The 27,208-nt window shown below is 46.8% G+C and overlaps 3 protein-coding genes across 5 annotated transcripts in view; 2 read left to right on the top strand and 1 right to left on the bottom strand.

The window, feature by feature from the left end:
- LOC134983904 (zinc finger protein 665-like) overlaps positions 1-14,107 on the bottom strand; it is an 89,295-nt gene extending 75,188 nt beyond the window's left edge. The window contains exons 1-2 of one of the 2 annotated variants that reach the window (XM_063949516.1): positions 14,040-14,107; positions 11,478-11,509 (exon numbers count right to left, since the gene is read on the bottom strand). The gene's annotated coding sequence lies outside the window, so the exon portion shown is untranslated. Of the gene's footprint in view, positions 1-11,477; positions 11,722-14,039 lie in introns of those variants that run through there. The other variant, XM_063949517.1, reaches the window with a different exon arrangement.
- Positions 1-27,208, top strand: part of LOC134983892 (oocyte zinc finger protein XlCOF22-like) — a 630,483-nt gene that overhangs the window by 346,217 nt on the left and 257,058 nt on the right. The window lies entirely within an intron of this gene.
- LOC134983899 (oocyte zinc finger protein XlCOF7.1-like) overlaps positions 18,719-27,208 on the top strand; it is a 32,178-nt gene continuing 23,688 nt past the window's right edge. For both annotated transcript variants that reach the window (XM_063949512.1, XM_063949511.1), the window contains exons 1-3: positions 18,719-18,804; positions 18,923-19,024; positions 25,185-25,532. In XM_063949512.1, coding sequence (XP_063805582.1) covers positions 18,720-18,804; positions 18,923-19,024; positions 25,185-25,532 — 535 coding nt within the window. In that variant the 5' untranslated portion in view covers position 18,719. The remainder of the gene's footprint in view (positions 18,805-18,922; positions 19,025-25,184; positions 25,533-27,208) is intronic.

Below are 27,208 nucleotides of genomic sequence, written 5' to 3'. Positions count from 1 at the left end.
GAGGTGAGGAAATCTGTGAGAGTCACAGTGACATCACTTATATCTATAGTAATAATACATGGACATGACTGGGGAGGTGAGGGGATCTGGGAGCTTCACATTGACATCACCTATACCTATAGTAATAATGCAGGGACATGACTGGAAAGGTAAGGGCATCTGGGAATGTCACAGTGACATCTCTTACATCTATAGTAATAATACAGGGACATGACTGGAGAAGTGAGGGGATCTGAGAATGTCACAGTGACATCACTTAAATCTATAGTAATAATACAGGGACATGACTGGGAAGGTGAGGGCAGCTGGGAATGTCACAGTGACATCACTTACATCATAATAATAATACAGGGACATGACTGGGGTGGGGGAAATCTGGTAGCGTCACATTTCCATCATTTATAACTATAGTGATAATACAGGGACATGACTGGGGAGGTGATGGGGATGTGGGAGCTTCACAGTGACATCACTTATATCTATAGTAATAATACAGGGACATGACTGGAGACGTGAGGGTATCTGGGAGTGTCACTGTGACATCACTTATATCTATAGTAATTATAGAGGGACATTATTGGGGAGGTGAGGGGATATGAGAGCATCATAGTGACGTCACTTATATCTATAGTAATTATACAGGGACATGACTGGGGAGGTATGGGGATCTGGAAACGACACAGTGACATCACTTATATCTATAGTATTAATACAGGGACATCACTATGGAGGTAAGTAGATCTAGGAGCATCACAGTGACATTACATATCTCTAGTTATAATACAGAAAATATGACTGGGGAGGTGAGGGGATCTGGGAGCGTCACAGTGACACCACTTACATCTATAATAATAATACAGGGACATGACTGGGGAGATGAGGAGATCTCGGAGCATCATAGTGACATCACTTAGAAACATAGAATTTGTCAGCGGATAAGAACCACTTGGCCCATCTAGTCTGTCCCCTTTTTTTTTTACATTATTTTTATCTCTAACCTTATTTGATCCTTATTTCTTTGTAAGGATATCCTTATGTCTATCCCATGCATGTTTAAATTGCTCTACTGTCTTAGCCTCTACCACCTCTGATGGGAGGCTATTCCACTTGTCCACTACCCTTTCTGTGAAATAATTTTTCCGCAAATTTCCCCTGAACCTCCCCCCCTCCAGCCTCAGTGCATGTCCTCGTGTCCTATTGCTTCTCTTCATTTGGAGAATGTTTCCCTCCTGGACTTTGTTAAAACCCTTGATATATTTGAAAGTTTCTATCATGTCCCCCCTTTCCCTTCTCTGCTCCAAACTATACATATTGAGATTTCTTAGTCTTTCTGGGTATGTTTTGTGATGTAGGCCATGCACCATTTTAGTTGCCCTCCTTTGTACAGTTTCTAATGTATTAATATCCTTTTGAAGATATGGCCTCCAGAACTGAATACAGTATTCTAGATGAGGCCGTACCAATGACCTATACAGTGGCATTATTACTTCTTTCTTTCTGCTGCTGATTCCTCTCCCAATGCAGCCAAGCATCTGACTAGCCTTCCTCATTGCCTTGTTACATTGCTTACCTGTCTTTAAGTCATCTGAAATAGTGACTCCTAGATCCCTTTCATTCTCAGTAGTTTCCAGTATAGTGCCATTAATACTATATTTAGCTTTAGGATTTTTGAGATCCAAGTGCATGATTTTGCATTTTTTTGGCATTAAACTGTAATTGCCAGACTCTTGACCATTCCTCTAGTCTACCTAGATCCTCAATCATTTGTTTTACCCCACCTGGTATGTCTACCCTGTTGCATACCTTTGTGTCATCTGCAAAAAGGCATGCTTTCCCTTTAATGCCATTTGCAATGTCACCAATAAAGATATTAAAAAGCACTGGTCCAAGTACAGATTCCTAGGGTACTCCACTGGTAACATTTCCCTCCTGTGAATGCACTCCATTTACCACAACTCTCTGTTTTCTATTCTTCAACCAAGATCTTATCCATTCAATAATCCTAATATCCAATCCCAAACTTTCAAGTTTATTTAGCAGTCTGCGATGTGGAACAGTGTCAAAAGCCTTACTAAAGTCTAGATAAGCTATATCCATGGCTCCACCTTTATCCATCACTTTAAATAAAACTTTATATCTTTAATTATAATAATAATACAGGGACATGGGTGAGGGGCTCTGGGAGTGTTACAGTTACATCTCATATCTATAGTAATAATACAGGGACACAACTGGGGAGGTGAACGGATCTGGTAATGTTACAATGACATCACTAATATCTATAGTAATACAGGGACAGGACTGGGAAGGTGAGGGGATCTGGGGATGTCACAGTGACGTCACTTATCTATAGTAATAATACAGGGACATTACTGGGGAGGTGACGGGGATCTGGGAGCGTCACAGTAACATCACTTATATCTATAGTAATAATACAGGGACGTGAGTGGGAGGTGAGAGGATCTGGGAGCGTCACAGTGACATCACTTATGTCTATAGTAATAATACAGGGACATGACCTGGAGGTGAGGGGGTCTGGGAGTGTTACAGTGACATAACTTATCTATATAATAATATATGGACGTGAGTGGAAGGTGAGAGGATCTGGGATCATCACAGTGACATCACTTGTATCTATAGTAATACAGGGACATGACTGGGGAGGTGAAGGGATCTGGGAGCGTTACAGTAACATGAATTATATCTATAGTAATAATACAGGGACATAACCGGGGAGGTGAGGGGGCCTGGGAGTCTCAGAGTGACATCACTTATATCTATAGTGATAATACATGGACATGACTAGGGAGGTGATGGGGATCTGGGAGCTTCAAAGTGACGTCACTTATATCTATAGTAATTATACAGGGACATGAATTGGAAGGTGAGAGGAACTGGGAACATCACAGTGATATCACTAATAGCTTTAGAAATAATACAGGGACATGACTGTGGATGTATGGGGATCTGGAAATTTCACAGTGACATCACTTATATCTGTAGTATTAATACAGGGACATGACTAAGGAGGTGAGTGGATCTCAGCGTCACAGTGACATTACATTTCTCTAGTAATAATACAGGGACATGACTGGGGATTTGAGGGGATATTGGAGCATCACAGTGACATCACTTATATCTATAGTAATAATACAGGGACATGACTGGAGAGGTGAGGGGATCTTGGAGTGTCACAGTGACACCACTTATCTCTACTAATAATTATAATAAGAATAATGCTACAGGGACATGACTGGGGGGTGAGGGGGTCTGGAAGTGTTACAGTGACATCACATATCTATAGTAATAATACAGGGACATGAGTGGGGAGTTGAGGGGATCTGGGAGAGGAACAGTGACATCACTTATATCTATTATAATAATAATAATAATACAGGGACATGACTTGGGAGGTGAGGGGATCTGGGGGTGTCACAGTGATGTCACTTATATCTGTAGTAATAATACAGGTACATGACTGGGGAGGTGAGGGGGATTTGGGAGCGTCACAGTAACATCACTTATATCTATAGTAATAATACAGGGACGTGACTAGGGAGGTGAGGGGATCTGGGAGCGTCACAGTGACGTCACTTATATCTATAGTGATAATACAGGGATATGACTGGGGATGTGAGGGAATCTGGGAGTGTCACAGTGACATCACTTATTTCTTTTTCATCCACTAGGGGGCACTGTAGTACTCTTGGGATATGGACGGTGCGATAGCAGGGATAGGAACATTGAAATATTTAAATGTGTAACCCTCTTCCCACCTCCATACTCCCAAGATGCCTCAGTGTTTTTTGTGCCTTCACCACGGAAGGTCGCATCCTGGAGTCATTCCAGGGTTTACTTTTAATTTTTCTAACTGTTCTCACTCCATGTGTGGGAAATGTGTTTTGCACGAGCTGCTTACTAAGGTATAGCTTTACTGGCTCAAACTCCCCCGCTTCCCGGCTCCCACCAGCGGTCAGACACATACTGCCACTGAGCACCTGTGTCGCGCCACACCTGCCCGCTCCCCGGCACCTGACAGCGCAGCTCCAAACAGCGCTACCCTCTATAATCTGTCCCTCTAGACAACTGGGAAGCGGCTCCCAGCAGCGGTCACATAATGCTGCCGCTGGGCACCTGTCAGGCTACACCTCGTGGCTACAGAGAAGCGGCTCCCGGCAGCGCAGCTCCCAGCAGCGGACAGATCACACTGCTGCCACTGGACGCCCGTCACATCACACATCTACCCCGCTCTCCGGCTTCCACCAGCGCACAGACCACGGTGGGTAGCTGCTGCAGGGCACCGTCACTCAGAGCCGGCACTTGGTATACAATGCGAGGGGGTGTGGGTGGAAGAAGCTAGGTGCGGCTCACTGCTTTAAGCATTTGGGGAGGTCATGGCGGTCCCTAGTTCAGCGGTTCCTCTAAATATAAGGTATGGTGGCCAGGGCTATAAGGGACATAACAGGCTATTAAGCCTAGGTTATGAGTGCTTTTGGGTGTACATGGGTTTTACATCTAGGGTATAGTCAGATGTCTATATGTTAATTTTGAAAAAAAAACACATGCTGGGACGCCGTTTTCACACAAAGGTGACACACCTACTTCCTGCTTCTTCCTACAGCAATATGTCAGTCCTACAACACAATGCTACTGGAGGGGGCAGGGGTGTTTAGTAGGTGGCACAGTGACCAGCATAGATTTCCTCTATAAGACAGTGCGGTGCACGTGGTATTATAGACGCTACAGTTATTTTCACTGAGTTGTGCGGACGTTGTCTCACTGTATTATTGTCTGTCTGCATGACAATATGAGAAACAGCAGCTTGTCTGTGATAACTGTGAGAATGGCTGATTTGCAGTCAGAGTTGTCCGCTGCACGAAAAGACCATGAGGCGGCTAAGTCTGATTCACGGTTAATACCGTGTGAGCAGCCAATGTGGGCTCAGGATGTTTCTAGAAACTTTGCTGGGTTACAAAGTCCATGTATAGTTCAATTTCTAAGAATGGTCATCGTTTGTCTCATAATTACATTCTGACGATTCAACGCCACGTCTGATATCTCACATTGGGTCAGGGGTCAGATAGTGAGGTCACTAATAGCCCGAGCTATGATGATCTCATTAGAGCGGTACGCCAGCTGCTAGGTTGCACTGAAACATATGAGGTTTTATTGCTAGCAGACTATGGGCGACTGTGTGTTTTTCTTATTCATATCTCTGAATAAGCAGTTAATAGAAGCATGGCTAAATCCAGTTAAACACTTTTCTGGGACAACACGATTTCTGTCTAAATATCTTTTCCCACCGGCTATGACAACTAAATCGCCATCGGTGGAGTCTTCAGTTTATAAACTTTCACTAAAATTGACTATTCCAGTCCCGGGTGCAGCTACGCTTAAAGACCCCTCGGAGAGTAAGCTGGAGGCCATGCTAAAGTCCATGTATACAGCAACAGGGGTGATGCTTACACCTGTTTGAGTTGGAGTTTGGGTTAACAAGGCTGCAGTTGCATGAAACAGCTCAGGTTAGGCCTACAACAGGGTTTTTCCTCAGACCAGCATATATTTCTTACCGATCACATTCGTGAATTGGTTGAGTATTTAGGTACGGCTTCGTTGAACGTTGGACAAGTTTGTTCTCGGCTTGCAGCCTGACACATGCTGTGGTTTGCGTTCTTGACAGGCCGAGGCAGAGTCAAAATGAGGAATAGGGGCGTTGCCTTCTACTGATGTTATTTGGTCCTGAATTGGACAAATGGAACTCTCAGTCAACGGGGGAGGGGGATCTGTTTTCCTGCCATTGCCTGCACCAGTTCCTAAAAGGAAATATGCTGGACCAGCGTTCAAATCTTTTAGACCTTAGTCCTTTCGAGGCTGGGCTAGAGTAACAACAACGCAGAGGGACGTGGTTTTCAACAAACCACTAATCGTCGTCAGGACACAAAGGCCGCTGACAAGCCAGTGGCATGACGTGCTTCCAGCCCATCTCAGCTCTTCAGTTGTGGAAGCACGCCTTCAGATGTTTCACTTCGCGTGGTTTCAGACATCACAGATGGGTGGATCCGCAATTTTGTTTTCAAAGGTTTAAAAATTGGAGTTTGACTGTCTACCACCGATGCGGTTTTTCAAGACAGGTCTACCTGTGTCAGCAGACAAGTGGGCAGGTCTGTAGACCGCTATTCAGTCTCTCGTACATTAAGCAGTTTTGGTTCAGGTTCCAGTACACCAACAAGGTCAAGGGTTTTATTCCAATCTTTTTGAAGTACCAAAGCTGGATGGGTCGGTCACACAGATATGGAACCGAAAGGGGTTCAATCGGTACGTCACTTACTACACATTCAAGATGGATTGGAGGTTTAGAATGACAGCAATTCATGATTTTGCGGGATTTCTAGGATGCGTACTTACACATTCCAATTTGGCCACCGCATCTGGCGTACTTAAATTTGCAGTACAACAAGCGCCTCGGGTATTCACAAAGGTGATGTCTGTGATGATAGTTCATCTCAGATCCCTGGGAGTGATAATCGTTCCGTACTTAGATGACCTTCTCATCAAGGCTTTGTCTCAACAAATACTTCATAAACATGCCTTACTGTTGTACAGTACGGTTGGATTGTCAACTTAAAAAAATAAATAAATAAATCAAGTCGTGTCAAAGAATTCAATTTTATGAATGATTCTGATTACGGTGGATCAATGCATTTACCTGCCACAACAGAAAGTACATGCTATTCGTCATCTAGTACTGCTAGCGCTCAAACCACGGACAGTCTCGGTGCATTTGTGCATTCGACTGTTAAGACAGATGGGGGCATCTTTCATCACACTCCAGTTCAGAAGATTTCCACTTTAGGTCCCGTTCAACTGGATCTTCTCGCATAGTGATCCGGCTCTCATCTACAAATACATCAGATGGTGCGCTTGTCTCCAGGGCCAGAGTATCACTACTCTTGTATCTCCACATACACAATCTCACTGCGGGAAAAAGGTTCGGAGGCTGGAATTGGATAAGTCTGATGATGGACGCAAGTCTCAGAGGTTGGGGAGCACTGGTCCAACATTGTCAGTTTCAGGGTCTATGTTCAGACCAAGAAAGATTACTGTCAATCAATGTCCTGGAACTCAGGGCAATTTACAACGCTCTGCGTTAGGCAGTTGACTTGCTCCTGTCTCAGACTGTTCAGGTTCAGTCGGACAACGCGACGGAAGTTGCATACATCAACAGACAAGGACGGACTGTAAGTCGCATGGCCATGCGAGAAGTTGCTCGAATCCTCAATTGGGCCGAACATCACCACATGATATTGTTGGCGGTCTTCATTCCAGGAGTGCACAACTGGGAAGCAGATTAGCTCAGTCGTCAGGATTTTCCTCCAGGAAAATGTGCCTTACATCCAGAAGTGTTCCAGATGTTAGTCCAGTGGTGGTTACCCAAAGGTGGATCTAATGGCTTCTCACCATAATCATCAGACAGTTATGTGTCCAGAACAAGAGATCCAAAGACAGTGGCAGTGGATGCTCTCACCATAGCGTGGCCGTACAGCCTCGTGTATCTATTTCCGTTTCCGCTGCTTCCTCGGTTGCTAAAGCGGATCAAACGAGAGTCCACGACCGTCCTACTAGTGGTGCCTTGTTGGCCTCGGAGAGTGTGGTCTCGGATCTCCATGGTCTACTCGCAGACGATCCCTGGCTGATTCCGCTACTTCCAGTCCTACTACAGCAGGGGTCGTTCCTTTACCCCGATTTAGCGCGCCTGCTTTTTACGGGTGGCTGTTGAGACCACTCTCAAGACGAGAGGGCATTCCACAGTCACGTGTTACGTGCTAGGAAGCCAGTTTCAGCAGTTCATTATTACAGGATTTGGCAAGATTATATAGGTTGGTGTGAAGCTAGGATGTTTCCGACATCTTCTTTCACGTTATCCCGTCTTTTGCTCTTTTGACAGACGGGGTTAGATGGAGAACTACATTTAGCAAACCTAATGGTGCAGGTTTGCAGAGTTTGGCTCTTTTGACAACAGTTCACAATTTCCTGCAAGGTGTCCTTAGAGTTCAACCTCCATTTATTCCACCTACAGCTCCATGGGACTTGAGTCTAGATTTGCATGTTTTTGCAGTCAAGTTTTGAACCCTTGCAACACGTGCATGTTAAGTTTATAACTTGGAAAACCGTGTTTCTCATATGTCCTAGAGGATGCTGGGGTCCACATTAGTACCATGGGGTATAGATGGGTCCACTAGGTGCCATTGGCACTCTAAGAGTTTAATAGTGTGGGCTGGCTCCTCCCTGTATGCCCCTTATACCAGACTCAGTTTAGAAAATGTGCCCGGAGGAGCCGGTCACAGCTAGGGGAACTCCTAGAGCTTCTTCAGTTTTACTGTTTTCTAAGAGTAATTTAGGCACTGAGAGGCTGCTGGCAACAGCCTTCCTGCTTCGTTGGACTTAGGGGGGGAGTAGTGTCCGCCCTGCAGGGTCTGAGCCACTATCTCCGCTGACAGGACACTGAGCTCCTGAGGGTTCTGATCGTTAGCTGCCCCAGGCAAACGCTCACTCCGGCAGCATGCCGCCACCCCCTAACAGAGCCAGAAGAATTCCGGTGGCGAGTGAGTCACTGTCCCCCATGACACTACAGTCGCCGGGCAACGACTCTCACAATGAAAAAAGATGCAGCGCTGAACGCAGGAAGTTTGACAGCGGAGAGGCGATCCGTGGCGGATACTCACCGTTGGATGCCATTTTCGGGGAGTGGTCGTCCGAACGCAGGTGTTTCCAGGCAAACGGAGGGCAGATGTCTGACGTCAAAGCCGGGAGGAACATCGCTGGATCCGTAGCACAGGGTAAGTAGATCCAGCCTTACTCCTAGGTTGCTGGAAACTTTTTTAGCTTAGCAGGAGTGCACAAGTGAATGCAGCCCTGCTATGCTAAAATACACTCCCCCATAGGCTGTGTGTGCTGGCTCCAAGCTCTGTGCTTCTCTGAAGGATTTGGGGGGAAACGGTGTCTGACGTTTTCCTGTGTGAGTGTGGGTTTATGTTTCTCACATAACCATGTCCAGGGATTCTGTGTCTTATGCTACAGAGGACGCTTCTTCTCCAGAAGAGTCTATTTCCTGTACCCAGGAATGTAATGTTTTGTCTCCGATTCCTGTTACTGAGCCAGAATGGCTAGCTTTTATTAAGGGACTGCTCTCTGAGATCTCTACTAGGGTAGCCCATACTGAGACTGAAACTCAGGTTTTAAAGCAGATGGCAGGGAGGTCAGGTTCCATTCCTGTTCCTTAGAAAACCCCTAGCGTGTACCCTCAGAAACGTGCACTTGCCCAGATTACGCAGGATGACACAGATACCGACTCCGACACGGCGGACGGTGATGGGGATGTGCTGAGGGGAGCGGCATCCCTTGCAAAGGGTGTGCAGATGATGATTGAGGCCATTAGAGATGTGTTACACATTACTGAGACACCACCTGTGCAAACTGAGGAGGATTACTTCACAGACAATAAGAAAGCCTCGCTAGCCTTCCCGGCGTCCAAAGAATTAAACGCTATATTTGTTAAATCCTGGAGAGACCCGGAGAAAAAATTCTAGATCCCCAAAAAGATTCTGGTTGCTTTTCCCTTCCCTGAAGAGGATAAGTAAAGTTGGGAGACCCCGCCCATAGTTGACACATCTGTCTCCAGGCTATCAAAAAAGGTGGTTTTACCTGTCCCGGGTTCTACAGCATTGAAAGAACTGGCTGATCGTAAGATTGACACTACGCTCAAATCCATATACAATGCGTCAGGGGTGGCGTTAAGGCCTACTATTGCCTGTGCGTGGATCTCTAAAGCTATAGTAAAGTGGTCAGGCTCGGTACTAGAGGGCTTCGATACGATGGATAGGAGTGACATTGAATTGTTTTTACGCAACATCCGTGAAGGATCTGGGTACGCTGAATGCAAGAATATCTTGCATGTCCATCTCAGCTTACGGGGGACTCTGGCTACGCCAATGGTCTGCAGACGTGGACTCCAGGAGAAGTGTGGAGAACCTACCCTACACAGGTCAGGCTCTATTTGGGGAAGCGTTGGATTCGTTGATTTCCACAGAAACCGCGGGTAAGTCACATTTTCTTCCCTCAGCTCCGCCTTCTACAAAGAAACCCTTTTCTTCATCTGCATCGCAGTCCTTTCGAGCCGCTAAGACTAAAAAGTCCAAGCCTCCTACCACCTTCTTTAGAGGAGGTTGTGCAAAATCCAAAAAACCTGCACCTGCAGGTTTCCAGGACCAGAAGCCGGCTTCTGGTACATCAAAATTGTCACAACAGAGGGCTGGTGCTGACCAGAGGAGGCCTCAGTTGTAGAGGCTGAGGTGTATGTGAACCTGGGAGGCAGTACAGGGTTCTTGGACATGCAGGAACTTTACCACAGATGCCCGAAGGCGTGACCAAGACAACTTGTAAAAGTTTAAGATGTTTATTAAACACAGTTCACTTGCACATTGACAGTTCAAGGAAGACAGTGGTGCTCAGCAATATGGAGTTGTAGCATAACAATAGCAATACAGTTCCTAGCTACAGGAATAATAGGATGCTGTTGAGAATGGTATCACACTCTACCGTCTTAGAAGACCTGGAGATGATAAGTCCAGAAAACAGCTATCCGCTGCATAGATGGTATGCATAGGAAATGATCAGCAGATGACACACTGGAAGCTGGAGATGCTGGTAGAATGCTGAATAAAGTGAACACTTGTGAACTGCCAGGGATGCCGGGTGGAACCGACACAGGTGGTGAGGGTGCTACTGAACTCACTGATGAGAGTTTGCTGGAAGGAGCACCAACGAGTAGCCCACGGGTGTCAGGGATTCCAGGGTGGACAGCTCCACGTACTACCTTCCTGTTTCAGGTTGTCTAGGAGCGCTACAATTAGATCTTCCATGGAAACCATGCTATTCATTGCCGTAAAGTAGGGATTGCTCAACAATCGTGAGGACAATTGCTCCTAGTGGAGACCCATATAACCCAGAGGACTTCTTATACACAGACACGAAAGGACCCCAACCGTGCACGATTATAGTAAGAGAACCCGGGTGGTTTTTCAAACACAGCCCCACAACTTTCTTGTGGAGTCGTATGTTCTGTATTGTATGCATTACCTTATGTATAGGTGGGGTATATTATTATGTATAGGTGGGGTATATTATTATGTATAGGTGGGGTGTATTATTATGTATAGGTGGGGTGTATTATTATGTATAGGTGGGGTGTATTATTATGTATAGGTGGAGTGTATTATTATGTATAGGTGGGGTGTATTATTATGTATAGGTGGGGTATATGATTATGTATAGGTGGGGTATATGATTATGTATAGGTGGGGTATATTATTATGTATAGGTGGGGTATATTATTAGAATGGTTCATGGTTTGAGTATTATATGATATAACTGTATAAGGTGGCCTATAACTTCTTACATATTAAAACTAGTATACTTACCGGTGGAACTGTCTCCGTATCTGTGGAAGAGCCTGAAAATCACAAAGAAAAGGTACGATAGGTAAATGTGCATAGTCCTATCTGGTTACATCACATACTAATTATATTATTATTATAGGCGACCACTACAGGGGTAGGGTATTTCTTAAGCGATTAGAGTATTGGGCTCTAAATAGCTTGGGTGGAGGTACATGGCACACGTACACTGTACCCCCAGGTAAAAGAGGGGTTACATTACTAAAGATATGTGAGGTCACTGTAATGCTCCCAGATCCCCTCACCTCCCCAGTCATGTCCCTGAATTATTACTAGAGATATAAGTGACGTTACTGTAACACTTCCAGTACCCCTCACTTTGCCAGTCATGTCCCTATATTATTACTAGAGATATAAGTGACGTCACTGTGAAGCTCTCAGATCCCGTCACCACCCCAGTCATGTCCCTGTATTATTACTATGGATATAAGTGACGTCACTGTGACACTACCAGATCCCCTCACCTCCCCAGTCATATCCCTGTATTATTACTAGAGATATAAGTGACGTTACTGTGACGCTCCCAGATCCCGTCACCTCCCCAGTCATGTTCCTGTATTATTACTAGAGATATAAGTGATGTCACTGTAACACTCCCAGATCCGCTCACCTCCCCAGTCATGTCCCTGTATTATTACTTAAGATATAAGTGACAGCACTGTGACACTCCCAGTTCCCCTCACCTCCGCAGTCATGTTTCTGTATTATTACTATAGATATAAGTGACGTCACTGTAACACTCCCTGTACCCCTCACCTTGCCAGTCATGTCCCTATATTATTACTAGAGATATAAGTGATGCCACTGTGACACTCCCAGATTCCCTCACCTCCCCAGTCATGTCCCTGTATTATTACTATAGATATGTGATGTCACTGTGACACTCCCAGGTGTGTGATATACATTTGCTTCATACTGAGCAATATTCTCAGTCCCCACAATTACATATAATAAAATTAATAATAACGACACTAAAGGCTGCACCCAGTATAAAAATAATAACTGATGTCTTTAAAAGCAGGACACCTCAGACCATTCCTCCAGTATTGTAGGACATCACCACCACTCCCAATGTATAATAATAATACCAGGACACCACAACCTGCTGTACATGTATAATAATAACAACCGTACACAGAAACCTGCTCCCCCTGTATAACACTAATAACAGGACACCACAGGCAGCTCCCTCTGTATAATAATAATAATAACAGGACACCACAGGCAGCTCCCTCTGTATAATACCTGTATAATACAGACCCACCAACATGACCCGCCCCACAAGGTACAAAATGCTCTGTTTCTAGACTTCCCTCTTAATTTATGATTTCCATCACCTGTGTTGAACTAGTTAAATGATAAGAAAGCTGTTTCTTCACAGGTGATGGCAATAAATTAAGAAGAAAGTCCAGAAACAGAGCATTTTGTACCTAGTGGGGCGGGTCATATTGGAGGGTTTGATAATAATAACCGTACACAAAAACCTACTCCCCCTGTATAACACTAATAACAACAGGACACCACAGGCCGCTCCCCCTGTATAATAATAATAACGACAGGACACCACAGGCCGCTCCCACTGTATGATAATAACAGGACACCACAGGCCGCTCCCGCTGTATAATAATACTAATAACAACAACAGGACACCACAGAGCGCTACCCCTGTATGATAACAACAGGACACTACAGGCTGCTCCCCCTGTATAGTATTAATAACAGGACACCACAGGCTGCTCCCCCTTTATAACAACAATAACAGGACACCACAGGCTGCTCCCCTGTATAATAACAATAACAGGACACCACAGGCTGCTCCCCCTGTATAACAACAATAACAGGACACCACAGGCTGCTTCCCCTGTATAATATTCATAACAGGTCACCACAGGCTGCACCCCCTGTATATTAATAATAACAGGGCACCACAGGCCGCTCCCCCTGTATAATAATAATAACAGGACAACACAGGCTGCTCCCCCTGTATAGTATTAATAACAGGACACCACAGGCTGCTCCCCCTTTATAATAACAATAACAGGACACCACAGGCTGCAACCCCTGTATAACAACAATAACAGGACACCACAGGCTGCTTCCCCTGTATAATATTCATAACAGGTCACCACAGGCTGCACCCCCTGTATATTAATAATAACAGGGCACCACAGGCCGCTCCCCCTGTATAATAATACTAATAACAACAGGACACCACAGAGCGCTACCCCTGTATGATAACAACAGGACACTACAGGCTGCTCCCCCTGTATAATAATAATAACAGGACAACACAGGCTGCTCCCCCTGTATAGTATTAATAACAGGACACCACAGGCTGCTCCCCCTTTATAATAACAATAACAGGACACCACAGGCTGCAACCCCTGTATAACAACAATAACAGGACACCACAGGCTGCTCCTCCTGTATAATATTCATAACAGGTCACCACAGGCTGCACCCCCTGTATATTAATAATAACAGGACACCACATAATGCTCCCCCTGTATAGTAAGACGCCATTACCTGATCTCCACGGACACTGAGAGGCTGCAGCAGTCGATGAAAACTCACTTCCTGTATGTGGAACGCACATTACGGAAGTAAGGTGGAACGCACAGGCAGGAAGTAGGGCATGATTGGCAAAGTCGGCTTACTGGTTACTGGCCCCTCCCCTCCTTCACCCCGCCCACAGCCTCGCCCTCTGTATTTACTATTGCCACACATGTCCTCAGTGCAGGAGGCCGGCGGCCATTTTCTTGTAGACCAGTCCGGCAGCAGCAATAGGTTCCCTGGCCGTGTAGTGACGTCAGGAGCGGCGGCCATTTTCCCCTGGTCTGAGCTCCGCCTTCCTTCTATCATTCCCACAAGGCAGCAGGAGCAGAGAGCAGCCATTGCTGTGTCTGGCAGCAGGTAATGATATTATTATTATTATTATTCTATAGGCTGAGCAGCTCTGGTGTCAGGTTCTGTACTACAGGGGGAGCAGCCTCTGGTGCCTTGTTATAGTGCAGCTGGAGCAGCCTCTGGTGCTGCATTATCCCTGTACAGGTGTCTGACACTCTAGTGTCCTATTACTGTAATACAGGTGGCGCAGACCCCGCCATTACCGTAATACAGGTGGCGCAGACCCCGCTGTTACCATAATACAGGTGGCGCAGACCCCGCCGTTACCGTAATACAAGTGGCGCAGACCCCGGCGTTACCGTAATACATGTGGTGCAGACCCTGCCGTTACCGTAATACAGGTGGAGCACACCCCGCCGTTACCGTAATACAGGTGGAGCAGACCCCGCCTTTACCGTAATACAGGTGGCGCAGCCCCCGCTGTTACCGTAATACAGGTGGCGCAGACCCCGCCGTTACCGTAATACAAGTGGCGCAGACCCCGGCGTTACCGTAATACATGTGGTGCAGACCCCGCCGTTACCATAATACAGGTGGTGCAAACCCCGCCATTACCGTTATTCTATACCATACCCTCCATACCTTTTTAATAGCCTTTTTCTCATGGTCTGTACCGATTTTTGGCTCTCCAAACTTCCATTGAAAGTATAGGAAAAGGGACGTAACCACGCCCCCTTTTCCCGCGGCCACGCCCATTTCCGGGTTTGTACCGATTTTTCTGTGTAAAATGTTGGAGGGTATGCTATACATATAATGGCATTGTACTATACAGGGGAGCGCTATGTGTAGTCCTACTCTACAGGGGGAGCAGCCTGTGTTGCCCTTTTATACAGAGGGAGGTGCCTGTGGCGTCTTGTTACTATTATTATATCGGGTGAGCAGCATGTATTGTCTTTCTATACAGAAGGAGTGGCCTGTGTTGTCATAATATACAGGGGTAGCATCGTGTGCTGTCTTAGAATACAGGGGGAGCAGCCTATGTTGTCATAATATACAGGAGGAGCATCCTGTGCTGTCTTAGTATACAGGTAGAGCGGCCTGTATTGTCATAATATACAGGGGTAGCTTCCTGTACTGTCATAGTATACAGGAGGAGTGGCCTGTGTTTTCATAATATACAAGAGTAGCATCCTGTGCTGTCAAAGTATACAATGGGAGTGGCCTGTGTTGTTATAATATACAGGAGGAGTGGCCTGTGTTGTCATACTATACAGGGGTAGCATCCTATGTTGTCATAGTATACGGGGGGAGCTGCTTGTGTTGTCATAGTATACAGGGGGAGCAGCCTGTGTTGCCATAAAATACAGGAGGAGCAGCCTGTGTTGTCATAAAATACAGGAGGAGCAGCCTGTGTTGTCATAAAATACAGGGTGTAGCATCCTGTGCTTTTATAGTGTACAGGAGGAGCGGCCTGTGTTGTCATAATATACAGGGATAGCATCCCGTGTTGTCATAATATACAGGGGAGTGGCCTGTGTTGTCATTATATACAGGGGTAGCATCCTGTGCTGTTATAGTATACAGGGGGAGCGGCCTGTATTGTTATATATAGGGGTAGCATCCTGTGTTGTCATAATATACAGGGGTAGCATCCTGCGCTGTCATAGTATACAGGAGGAGCGGCCTGTGTTGTCATAATATACAGGGGTAGCATCCTGCGCTGTCATAGTATACAGGGGGAGCGGCCTGTATTGGCATAATATGCAGGGGGAGTGGCCTGTGTTGTTATAGTATACAGGGTAGCATCCAGTGCTGTTATAGTATACAGGAGGAGCGGCCTGTTTTGTCATAATATACAGGGGTAGCATCAGTGGTCGAAGTGGAAATTTTAAAGTGGGGGTAAGCAAAAGTCAAGGACTCAATCATGTGCATGCGATCCAGAAAAGGGGGCGTGATCACTTAAAAGGGGGCGTGTTTAGTGTAGTAGAACCCCTTATACTATCTAGTACTGGTGCCCCTTTCACATTTAAGGACACGGTACGATCCTAAATTCACATTGGTTGGTGACTGCTGGGAGTGGGACATTTTACAGTAACACAGGGGGACATGTCTGGGTGATGACTGGAGAGGTGACTGCCGGGAATGGGGCATTGTACATTAACACCAGGGGACGTGTCTGGGTGATGACTGGAGAGGTGACTGCTGGGAATGGGACATTATATAGTAACACCAGGGGATGTATCTGGGTAATGACTGGAGAGGTGGCTGCTGGGAATTGGTCATTATATAGTAACACCAGGGGACGTGTCTGGGTGATGATTGAAGAGGTGACTGCTGGGAATGGGACATTATACAGTAACACAGGGGGACGTGTCTGGGTGATGATTGAAGAGGTGACTGCTGGGAATGGGACATTATACAGTAACACTGGGGAACGTGTCTCGGTGATGACTGGAGAGGTGACTGCTGGGAATGGGGTATTATACAGTAACACCAGGGGATGTGTCTGGGTGATGACTGGAGAGGTAACTGCTGGGAATGGGACATTATACAGTAACACCAGGGGACGTGTCTGGGTGATGACTGGAGAGGTGACTGCTGGGAATGGGACATTATATAGTAACATCAGGTGATGTGTCTGGGTGGTGACTGGAGAGGTGACTGCTGGGAGTGGGGCATTATACAGTAACAGCAGGGGATGTGTCTGGGTGATGACTGGAGAGGTAACTGCTGGGAATGGGACATTATACAGTAACACCAGGGGACGTGTCTGGATGATGACTGGAGAGGTGGCTGCTGGGAATGGGGCATTATACAGTAACACTGGGGAACGTGTCTCGGTGATGACTGGAGAGGTGACTGCTGGGAATGGGGTATTATACAGTAACACCAGGGGATGTGTCTGGGTGATGACTGGAGAGGTGACTGCTGGGAATGGGGCATTATACAGTAACACCAGGGGACGTGTCTGGGTGATGACTGGAGAGGTGACTGCTGGGAATGGGACATTATACGGTAACACCGGGGGACGTGTCTGGGTGATGACTGGAGAGGTGACTGCTGGGAATGGGGTATTATACAGTAACACCAGGGGATGTGTCTGGGTGATGACTGGAGAGGTAACTGCTGGGAATGGGGCATTATACAGTAACACCAGGGGACGTGTCTGGGTGATGACTGGAGAGGTGACTGCTGGGAATGGGACATTATACGGTAACACCGGGGGACGTGTCTGGGTGATGACTGGAGAGGTGACTGCTGGGAATGGGGCATTATACAGTAACAGCAGGGGATGTGTCTGGGTGATGACTGGAGAGGTGACTGCTGGGAATGGGGCATTATACAGTAACACTGGGGAACGTGTCTCGGTGATGACTGGAGAGGTGACTGCTGGGAATGGGGTATTATACAGTAACACCAGGGGATGTGTCTGGGTGATGACTGGAGAGGTGACTGCTGGGAATGGGACATTATACAGTAACACCAGGGAACGTGTCTGGGTGATGACTGGAGAGGTGACTGCTGGGAATGGGACATTATACGGTAACACCGGGGGACGTGTCTGGGTGATGACTGGAGAGGTGACTGCTGGGAATGGGGCATTATACAGTAACAGCAGGGGATGTGTCTGGGTGATGACTGGAGAGGTGACTGCTGGGAATGGGGCATTATACAGTAACACTGGGGGATGTGTCTGGGTGATGACTGGAGAGGTGACTGCTGGGAATGGGGCATTATACAGTAACACCAGGGGATGTGTCTGGGTGATGACTGGAGAGGTGATTGCTGGGAATGGGACATTATACAGCAACATCAGGGAATGTGTCTAGTTGATGACTGGAGAGGTGACTGCTGGGAATGGGACATTATACAGTAACACCAGGGGATGTGTCTGGGTGATGTCTGGATAGGTGACTGCTGGGAATGGGACATTATACAGTAACACCGGGGGATGTGTCTGGGTGATGACTGGAGAGGTGACTGCTGGGAATGGGACATTATACAGTAACACCGGGGGATGTGTCTGTGTGATGACTGGAGATGTGACTGCTGGGAATAGGACATTATACAGTAACACCAGGGAATGTGTCTGGGTGATGACTGGAGAGGTGACTGCTGGGAATGGGGCATTATACAGTAACACCAGGGGATGTGTCTGGGTGATGACTGGAGAGGTGGCTGCTGGGAATGGAGCATTATACAGTAACACCGGGGGATGTGTCTGGGTGATGAATGGAGAGGTGACTGCTGGGAATGGGGCATTATACAGTAACACCAGGTTATGTGTCTGGGTGATGACTGTATCACTGTGTGTGTCAGGTTCCTATAAGGTGTCAGGATGTCACTGTCTATGTCTCCATGCAGGAGGGGGAGTGTATAGAGGAACACAGGGGTCTATACAAGGACGTGATGATGGAGAATCACCGGCCCCTCACATCACTGGGTAAGAGGAGACTGTCATGTATTGTACAGGGGAGAGCAGGTATTGGGGCCCCTATATACACACATCACCTGATAATCACATATATACACTGTACTCAGTCACTGTGTGTCTCCTACAGATGGGCCCAGTAACAGAGATACCCCAGAGAGATGTCCCCGTCCTCTGTATTCCCAGGATTGTACAGAGGAGAATCACAGGATCCCACAGGAGGATCAGGTAGGTGGGATTTAGGGTCTCCCCAATATACTAAAGTGACTGTCACTATATGATATGTAGAGGAGCTGTGTGTATTATACACTGATATTATACAGTATCACCTCAGTTTAATCTGACTGTATGCAAATGTCATTATAGTGTGTGTTTTTTTGTTTTTTTTTCTCTTGTGTCCTAGAGGATGCTTGGGTCCATATTAGTACCATGGGGTATAGACGGGTCCACCAGGAGCCATTGGCACTTTAAGAGTTTGAGAGTGTGGGCTGGCTCCTCCCTCTATGCCCCTCCTACCAGACTCAGTTTAGAGTTTATTTTTTTATAGGGAGACTGCTGGCGACAGTTTTCTTCGCACTCTGCCCGTACTGATCCAATCGGACAATATCACAGCAGTAGCGTACATAAACCGCCAGGGCAGAACAAAAAGCAGAGCAGCGATGGCAGAAGCCACAAAGATTCTCCGCTGGGCAGAAAAGCATACAAGCGCTCTATCAGCGATATTCATTCCAGGAGTGGACAGCTGGGAAGCAGACTTCCTCAGCAGACACTATCTCCATCCAGGAGAGTGGGGCCTCCATCAAAAGGTCTTCACAGAAGTGACAAGTCTTTGGTGGGTTCCCCATATAGACATGATGGCGTCTCGTCTCAACTAGAAGCTTCAGAGGTATTGGTCCAGGGACCCTCAAGCAACGGCAGTGGATGCACTGGTGACACCGTGGGTGTTTCAGTCGGTGTATGTATTCCCTCCACTTCCTCTCATTCCAAAAGTTCTAAAGATCTTGTGAAGAACAAAAGTTCGAGCAGTCCTCGTGGTCCCAGACTGGCTGTGAGGATACGGGGTTCTTCTAATCACTCAGACACAGAGCCGATGAAACCAAAGTGATGGTTTATTTCTCACCGCACACAGGAATAGATAATTCACAGGAAACAGACGTAAATATAGCCCAGAAACAGTATACAGGTAGCAGTCCAGATAGTAAGTCCCAGTAGAGGATTTAGGTCCACAGCAATTCCGTGCAGAAGTTCCAGATAAACAAGTCCATACAGCAGAACTATCACTGAGTCCACACAGCAGTAATAGCAGATTAGTCCTTGCAGTAGTAATGCGTTCCACAAGGTACCCTGGCAGAGAATCACCCCTTAGCCAGAGTTCTGCGACTAACCTGAGGAGCTGACCTGCGCAACCTCTTTTAAAACCTTCCAAATGCCCATCATGCCACGCTCACCTGGGGAGGAGACGCAGGTTCCTGATTGGGGGTATCCCACCTCAGGTATTTCCCTACTCCCTCCCACAGCTGGCCTTCTCCTGCTGACCACATGCTGGGTCAGGCTCCTTATTGTCTGTGAGGGACCAGGATGGAACAGTGGAAAGTAAACAGAAGGAACAATGACAGGGAAATTGGTTTAAGTCCTGATTGTCCCCTGTGGTGGAGAAGCTTCAAAGAGACATTACCTGGTCCTCAAATGTATTTCCTGTGTGACCATATAAGGATCATAGATGGACTCAATAGACATAGCACTGATAACCTGTAATAACCTCATACCAGACTGGCATCCTCCTACAATAACATACATGACAGCACTAGGTACCAGGTCACAGCCCACCTGTATTTACCTAGGTAAGATTATAGTACAGAATATATAGGCTAATGGATGAACACACACATGGGGTAATAGGGACACAAGCCAGAGAGACAGGAAAACAGAGGAATAAAAAGTACATTAAACGCTATAAAGATTGAAATGCCATAAATACAGTTTTACCCTCTGTTTCATATCTTTACACTGGCCAAGGATGATTTTGTACCCGGATCTTCGGGCATTACTCGTAGAAGATCCCTGGCCTCTTCCTCTCCGCGAGGACCTGTTGCAGCAAGGGCCGTGCGTGTATCATGACTTACAGCGGCTACGTTTTGACGGCATTGCGGTTGAACGCCTGATCCTAGCTCGCAAGGGTATTCCCAGCGAGGTTATTCCCACTCTTATTCAGGCCAGAAAAGGATTTACGTTGTAACATTACCACTGTATTTGGAGAAAATATGTTTCTTGGTGTGAATCCAAGAAGGCTCCTACGGAAGGGCGTTTTTTCCATTTTCTGCAAGCAGGTGTGGATGCGGACCTAAAATTGGGCTCGATTAAGGTTCAGATTTCAGCCTTATCGGTTTTCTTTCAAAAACAATTGGCCTCCCTTTCGGAAGTTCAGACTTTCGTGAAGGGTGTGTTACACATCCAACCTCCATTTGTGGCACCATGGGACCTTAATGTGGTGTTGCAGTTCCTTCAATCACGTTGGTTTGAACCCTTAGGGAAGGTGGAATTGAAATTCCTCACTTGGAAAGTGGTCATCCTGTTGGCCTTGGCATCCACAAGGCGGGTGTCTGAGTTAGCGGCCTTGTCTCACAAGAGCCCTTATTTGATCTTTCATGAAGATAGAGCAGAGTTGAAAACTCGTCAACATTTTCTGCCGAAAGTGGTTTCATCTTTCCACATGAACCAACCGGCCAAGGTATCAAACTTGTAAAACTTAGCAAACGTGTTTGATACCTTGGCCGATGATGACCTCAAGTTTGGTCAATTGGTGCTGCAGAGTCGTCCGCACTCTCCCGCCCGGTTTTAGAGCTTTGGTATAACCCCATGGTTCTTTTGGTGACCCCAGCAACCTCTAGGATGTATGAGAAAATAGGATTTTGATACCTACCGGTAAATTCTTTTCTCGTAGTCCGTAGAGGATGCTGGGCGCCTGTCCCAGTGCGTACTGTATCTGCGGTATTAGTTGTGGTTACACACTAGTTGTGTTTCACTTCTGTTCAGCATGTTGCTGAATTTTGTTCATGTCCGTTGACGTGTTCAGTTGAATGTCATGTTGTACGGCATGCTTAAGGCGTGAGCTGGTATGATGCTCACCATGGTTTAATCATTCTTTTCCTCGAAATGTCCGTCTCTCTGGGCACAGTTCCTATACTGAGTCTGGAGGAGGGATATAGAGGGAGGAGCCAGGTCACGCCCCTTAAAAGTCTTAAAGTGCCCATGTCTCCTGCGGATCCCGTCTATACCCCATGGTTCTTTTGGTGACCTCAGCATCGTCTACGGACTAAGAGAAAAGGATTTACCGGCAGGTATCAAAATCCTATTTTTACATCTACCAGGTCACAGTCCTTTTGGCCTGCGAGGCCTAGAAAGAATAAGCCTTCGAACACCTTCTTCAGAGGTGGTCGTGCCAAAGGAAAGAAACCTGCTCCCGCAGGTTCCCAGACCTAGAAGCCCGCTTCTGATATCCCTAGGTCCTCCGCATGACGGTGGACAGCTAGGCCTGGAGGAAGGTCAGGTGGGGGCTAGACTCTGGCAGTTCAGCCACGTCTGGGTGTCGTCTGGCCTGGACCCCAGGGTCCTGAATATAGTGTCCAGAGGGTACAGACTGGAGTTTCAAGATCCCCCGCCTCACCTTTTCTTCAGGTTGGGTTTGCCAGCTGGCAGACAAGACCATTCTTTTGGAGGCCATCAGAAAATTGGTGGTGTCAGAAGTCCTTGTTCCGGTCCCACTTCAGCAGTGGAACAAGGGTTATTATTTGAACCTTTTTGTGGTACCGAAACCGGATGGTTCGGTACGGCCTATTCTAAACTTAAAATCTTTGAACCCTTATCTCAGGGAGTTCAAATTCAAGATGGCATCTGAGAGCTGTCATCTCAGGCCTGTCGGAGGGGGAGTTCCTGCTGTCCCTGGACATCAAGGATGCTTACCTCCACATTCCCATTTGGACGCCGCATCAAGCATATCTCAGGTTTGCGCTGATGGACGATCATTATCAGTTCCAGGCGCTACCGTTTGGCCTCTCCACAGCACTGAGGATCTTCATCAAGGTGATGGCGGAGATGATGGTTTTCCTCCGCAAACAGGGGGTGAACATAATTCCATATCTGGACGATCTCCTGATCAAGGCGTTGTCCAGGGTGAGATTGTTGCATTCCATCGCGCTCACGACACGGCTACTCAGGAGGCTTGGAGGATACGCCTGTTTCCGAAAGCCAGCATTTCACTACTCTGGTGGCTGCAACTTCCGCACCTTCTGGAAGGGAGAAGGTTCGGAATTCAAGACTGGATCCTTTTAACCACAGATGCAAGTCTAAGAGGTTGGGAAGCAGTCGCTCTGGGGGAAACCTTTCAGGGACGATGGTCGGATCAAGAGTCACTTCTTAATAAACATCCTGGAACTCAGGGCCGTTTACAACGCCCTTCTGCAAGCAGCACACCTTTTACGGGATCGGGCTGTTCAGGTGCAGACGGACTATGTGACCACAGTGGCCTACATAAACCGACAAGGCGGAATGAAGAGCAGCGCTGCCATGTCAGAGGTGTCAAAAATCCTCATCTGGGCAAAAAGGCACGCAGTGGCGATATCGGAAATCTTCATTCCGGGCGTAGACAACTGGGAAGCAGACTTCCTCAGCAGACACGATCTCTATCCAGGGGAGTGGGGTGTCCATCCGAAGGTGTTCGAGGAGGTAACCGGTTGGTGGGGGGTTCCCCACATATACATGATGGCCTCACGCCTCAACAAGAAGCTTCGGATCTGCTGGATCTTCTGCTGGCCTTTACCTCTTCGGGAGGATCTGCTTCTGCAGGGGCCGTTCGCTTATCAAGACTTACCGCGGCTACGTTTGACTGCATGGCAGTTGAACGCCAGATCTTAGCTCGGAAAGGTATCCCGAGTGAGGTCATTCCTACCCTGATACAGGCCAGGAAGGGGGTAACGTCTAAACATTACCATCGCATTTGGAAGAAATATATTTCTTGGTGTGAGGCCAAGAAGTTTCCGGCGGTGGAGTTTTAACTTGGACGTTTTCTCCTTTTCCTGCAAGCAGGGGTGGATATGGGACTGAGCCTGGGCTCCATCAAGGTCCAGATCTCTGCTTTGTCCATCTTCTTCCAAAAACAATTGGCTGTTCTTCCTGAGGTTCAGACCTTTTTGAAAGGGTTTCTGCACATCCAGCATCCCTTAGTGGCCCCTACGGCTCCATGGGATCTTGATGTGGTGTGGCAGTGCCTGCAATCTGCTTGGTTTGAGCCTCTACAGTAGGCTGACCTTAAGTTTCTCACATGGAAGGCGGTCACCTTGTTGGCCTTGGCTTCTGCACAACTCGTGTCGGAATTGGGGGCTTTATCTTGTAAAAGCCCCTATCTGATCTTCCATGAAGACAGGGCGGAACTTAGGACTCATGCACAGTTCCACCAAAGGTTGTGTCGGCTTTCCACATCAACCAACCTATTGTGGTGCCAGTGGCTACTGACTCAATTACTTCAAAGGCCTTGGATGTATGGAGGACTTTGAAGATTTACGTGAAGAGGACGGCTCGTCATAGGAAAAGTGACTCTCTGTTTGTCCTCTATGATCCAAAAAAAATTCGATTTCCTGCTGGATCAGGTTCACTATCCAGTATGCTTATTCCACGGCAGGATTGCCGTGTCCGAGATCTGTAAAGGCCCACTCTACTCGTAAAGTGGGATCTTCCTGGGCGGCTGCCCGGGGTGTCTCGGCGGTACAACTCTGCCAAGCAGCTACTTGGTCTGGGTCGAACACGTTTTGCCAAGTTTTACAAGTCCGATACTTTGGCCTCTGATGACCTCAAGTTTGGTCAAGCAGTGTTGCAGGAGCCTCCGCTCTCCCTCCCATACTGGGAGCTTTGGTACATCCCCATGCTACTATTATGGACCCCAGCATCCTCTAGGACGTAAGAGAAAATAGGATTTTGGTTATCCTACCGGTAAATCCTTTTCTCGTAGTCCGTAGAAGATGCTGGGCATTGGTTTTATGGTTCAGTGTTACCTGGTTCCTAGGTAAATTCTGCGTTGTTTATTATTTCAGCTGTTGCTGAAGTTGTTCCGGCATGTTGTCCGGATTATCCTGTTTGTGTGAGCTGGTATAAATCTCGCCACTATCTGTGTAATGGCCTACTCTCTAAGTATGTTGTCTCCTCGGGCACAGTTTCTAGACTGAGTCTGGTAGGAGGGGCATAGAGGGAGGAGCCAGCCCACACTCTTAAACTCGTAAAGTGCCAATGGCTCCTGGTGGACCCGTCTATACCCCTTGGTACTAATATGGACCCCAGCATCCTCTATGGACTACGAGAAAAGGATTTACCGGTAGGTAACCAAAATCCTATTTTTTAGGTAGAACATCTGTCTAATATTAAAACAGAAGATACAGAGGGAGAAGAAGAGACGTATGTGACTGTTATAAAAGAAGAAGATATAGACGGAGAAGAGGAGACATATGTGACTGATATAAAGGCAGAAGATATAGAGGGAGAAGAGGAGACGTATGTGACTGATATAAAGACAGAAGATATAGAGGGAGAAGAAGAGACATATGTGACTGACATAAAGGCAGAAGATATAGAGGGAGAAGAAGAGACATATGTGACTGATATGAAGGAAGAAGATACAGAGGGAGAAGAAGACACGTATGTGAGGGGTAATCAGCAGTGTAAGGAGGAGGAGATCCCTACAGATATCAGCACAGGTGAGTAATAAACACTTATTACAGAAGTCAAATATTCTCATTGCTGTCACTACAGCAATCTCTTATCCTACACCCTCCTCCGCCATCAGCCCTGTTCTCAGTTGGGTGTTTCTAACACAAGGCTATCCATGACAACTATCACATGTAGAGAGTTATTACACACAGCACTATAATGTTATTAAAAGTAACAAGCAGAAGTTTATTAGTGATTATATATAAATGTGTATATACGTATGTATATAATATAATTTAGTATTGTTTTTTGTGGAGTGCCTAATTTATATGCATTTTGTTAGATGATGCAGGTATGAAATATTTCCTGCTATACAGTAGACCTGAGCTCACCAAATACAATTCGTACATTCATTAAAACTGAATTCCTCTTTCTTCAGTGTATCGTTCTCAGTCATTGTCCTCATTGCCTACCCCTCTACATCTTCGGGCCTAAGTGTTCAATCCATGATTAAGAACTACATTCAGCCACCTCGTTTCCTTCCTTTGCCGATAGCTGCTCCCTCAGTCAATTATCAGTCATCAGATCCCCAACTCAGGCCAAGCGTGACATGGAAGAAGGGGAATTCCTGGTTTCTTTGGATATTAAGGATGCGTATCTTCACATCTCAATATGGCCACCTCTTCAGGCTTACCTCAGGTTTGCACTGCAGCACAGTCACTACCAGGTCGGTCCAGGCCTTGCCTTTTGGTCTCTCAACTGCACTGAGGGTATTATCAGGGGTGATGGCAGAGATGTTGCTACAACTCCGCAAGCAGGAAGTGAACATCGTTCCATACTTGGACGATCTCCTCATAATGGCTATATTCACAGCACAGTTGATGGAAAAGATCAGCCTTCCAACACGACTACTCACGGATCATGGGTGGATTCTCAATCTGCAGAGGCTTCAGTTCCTGGTAATGATACTGGACACAGTGTCTCAGAAGGTGTTCTTTCCTATGGACAAGGCAAAGATAATTCAGACGATGGTACATTCCATTTTGAAGCTGAACAAAATCTCGGTACATCTTTGCATACGCTTACTGGGAAAGATGCTGGCCTCCTACGACGCAATTCAGTACGGAAGATTCCATGCATGACCATTCCAGCTGGATCTGCTGGACAAATGGTCTGGGTCACATCTGTACATGCGCCAGATGATATGCCTTTCACCAAACGCCAGGATTTCCCACTTATGGTGGTTATTGATCTCCCTCCTGGAGGGTCGACACTTCGGAATTCAGGATTGGATTCTGTTGACAATGGATGCAAGCCTCCATTGTTGGGGTGCAGTGACCCTAGGGGCTCGGTTCCAATGAAGGTGGTCTGATCAAGAGGCTTCCTTTCCGATAAATGTTTTGGAACTCAGGGTAATTTATATTGCCCTTCTGCTGACCTCTTTATGTCCTACAGTATCAGGCCATACAGGTATGGTCAGAAAACACACCAACTGTTGTGTACATAAACCAACAAGGAGGTCCAAACAGCAGAGCTGCAATGAGGGAGGTGTCACAGATACTCCTCTGGGTGGAGCGGAATCCCAAGGCAATTTCCGCCGTATTAATTCCGTGAGTAGACAATTGGGGAGCAGACTTCCTTAGTAGACACGATCTGCACCTGGGGGAATGGGTTCTCTACCCGCAAGTGTTACAGCAGATATTTCATTGGTGGGGCTACCTGC

Source organism: Pseudophryne corroboree (assembly GCF_028390025.1).
Source record: "Pseudophryne corroboree isolate aPseCor3 chromosome 3 unlocalized genomic scaffold, aPseCor3.hap2 SUPER_3_unloc_28, whole genome shotgun sequence".
Classification (NCBI taxonomy): Eukaryota; Metazoa; Chordata; class Amphibia; order Anura; family Myobatrachidae; genus Pseudophryne; species Pseudophryne corroboree.
Note: the sequence above shows the minus strand (reverse complement) of the source record. Positions and strands in the feature narration are given on the sequence as shown.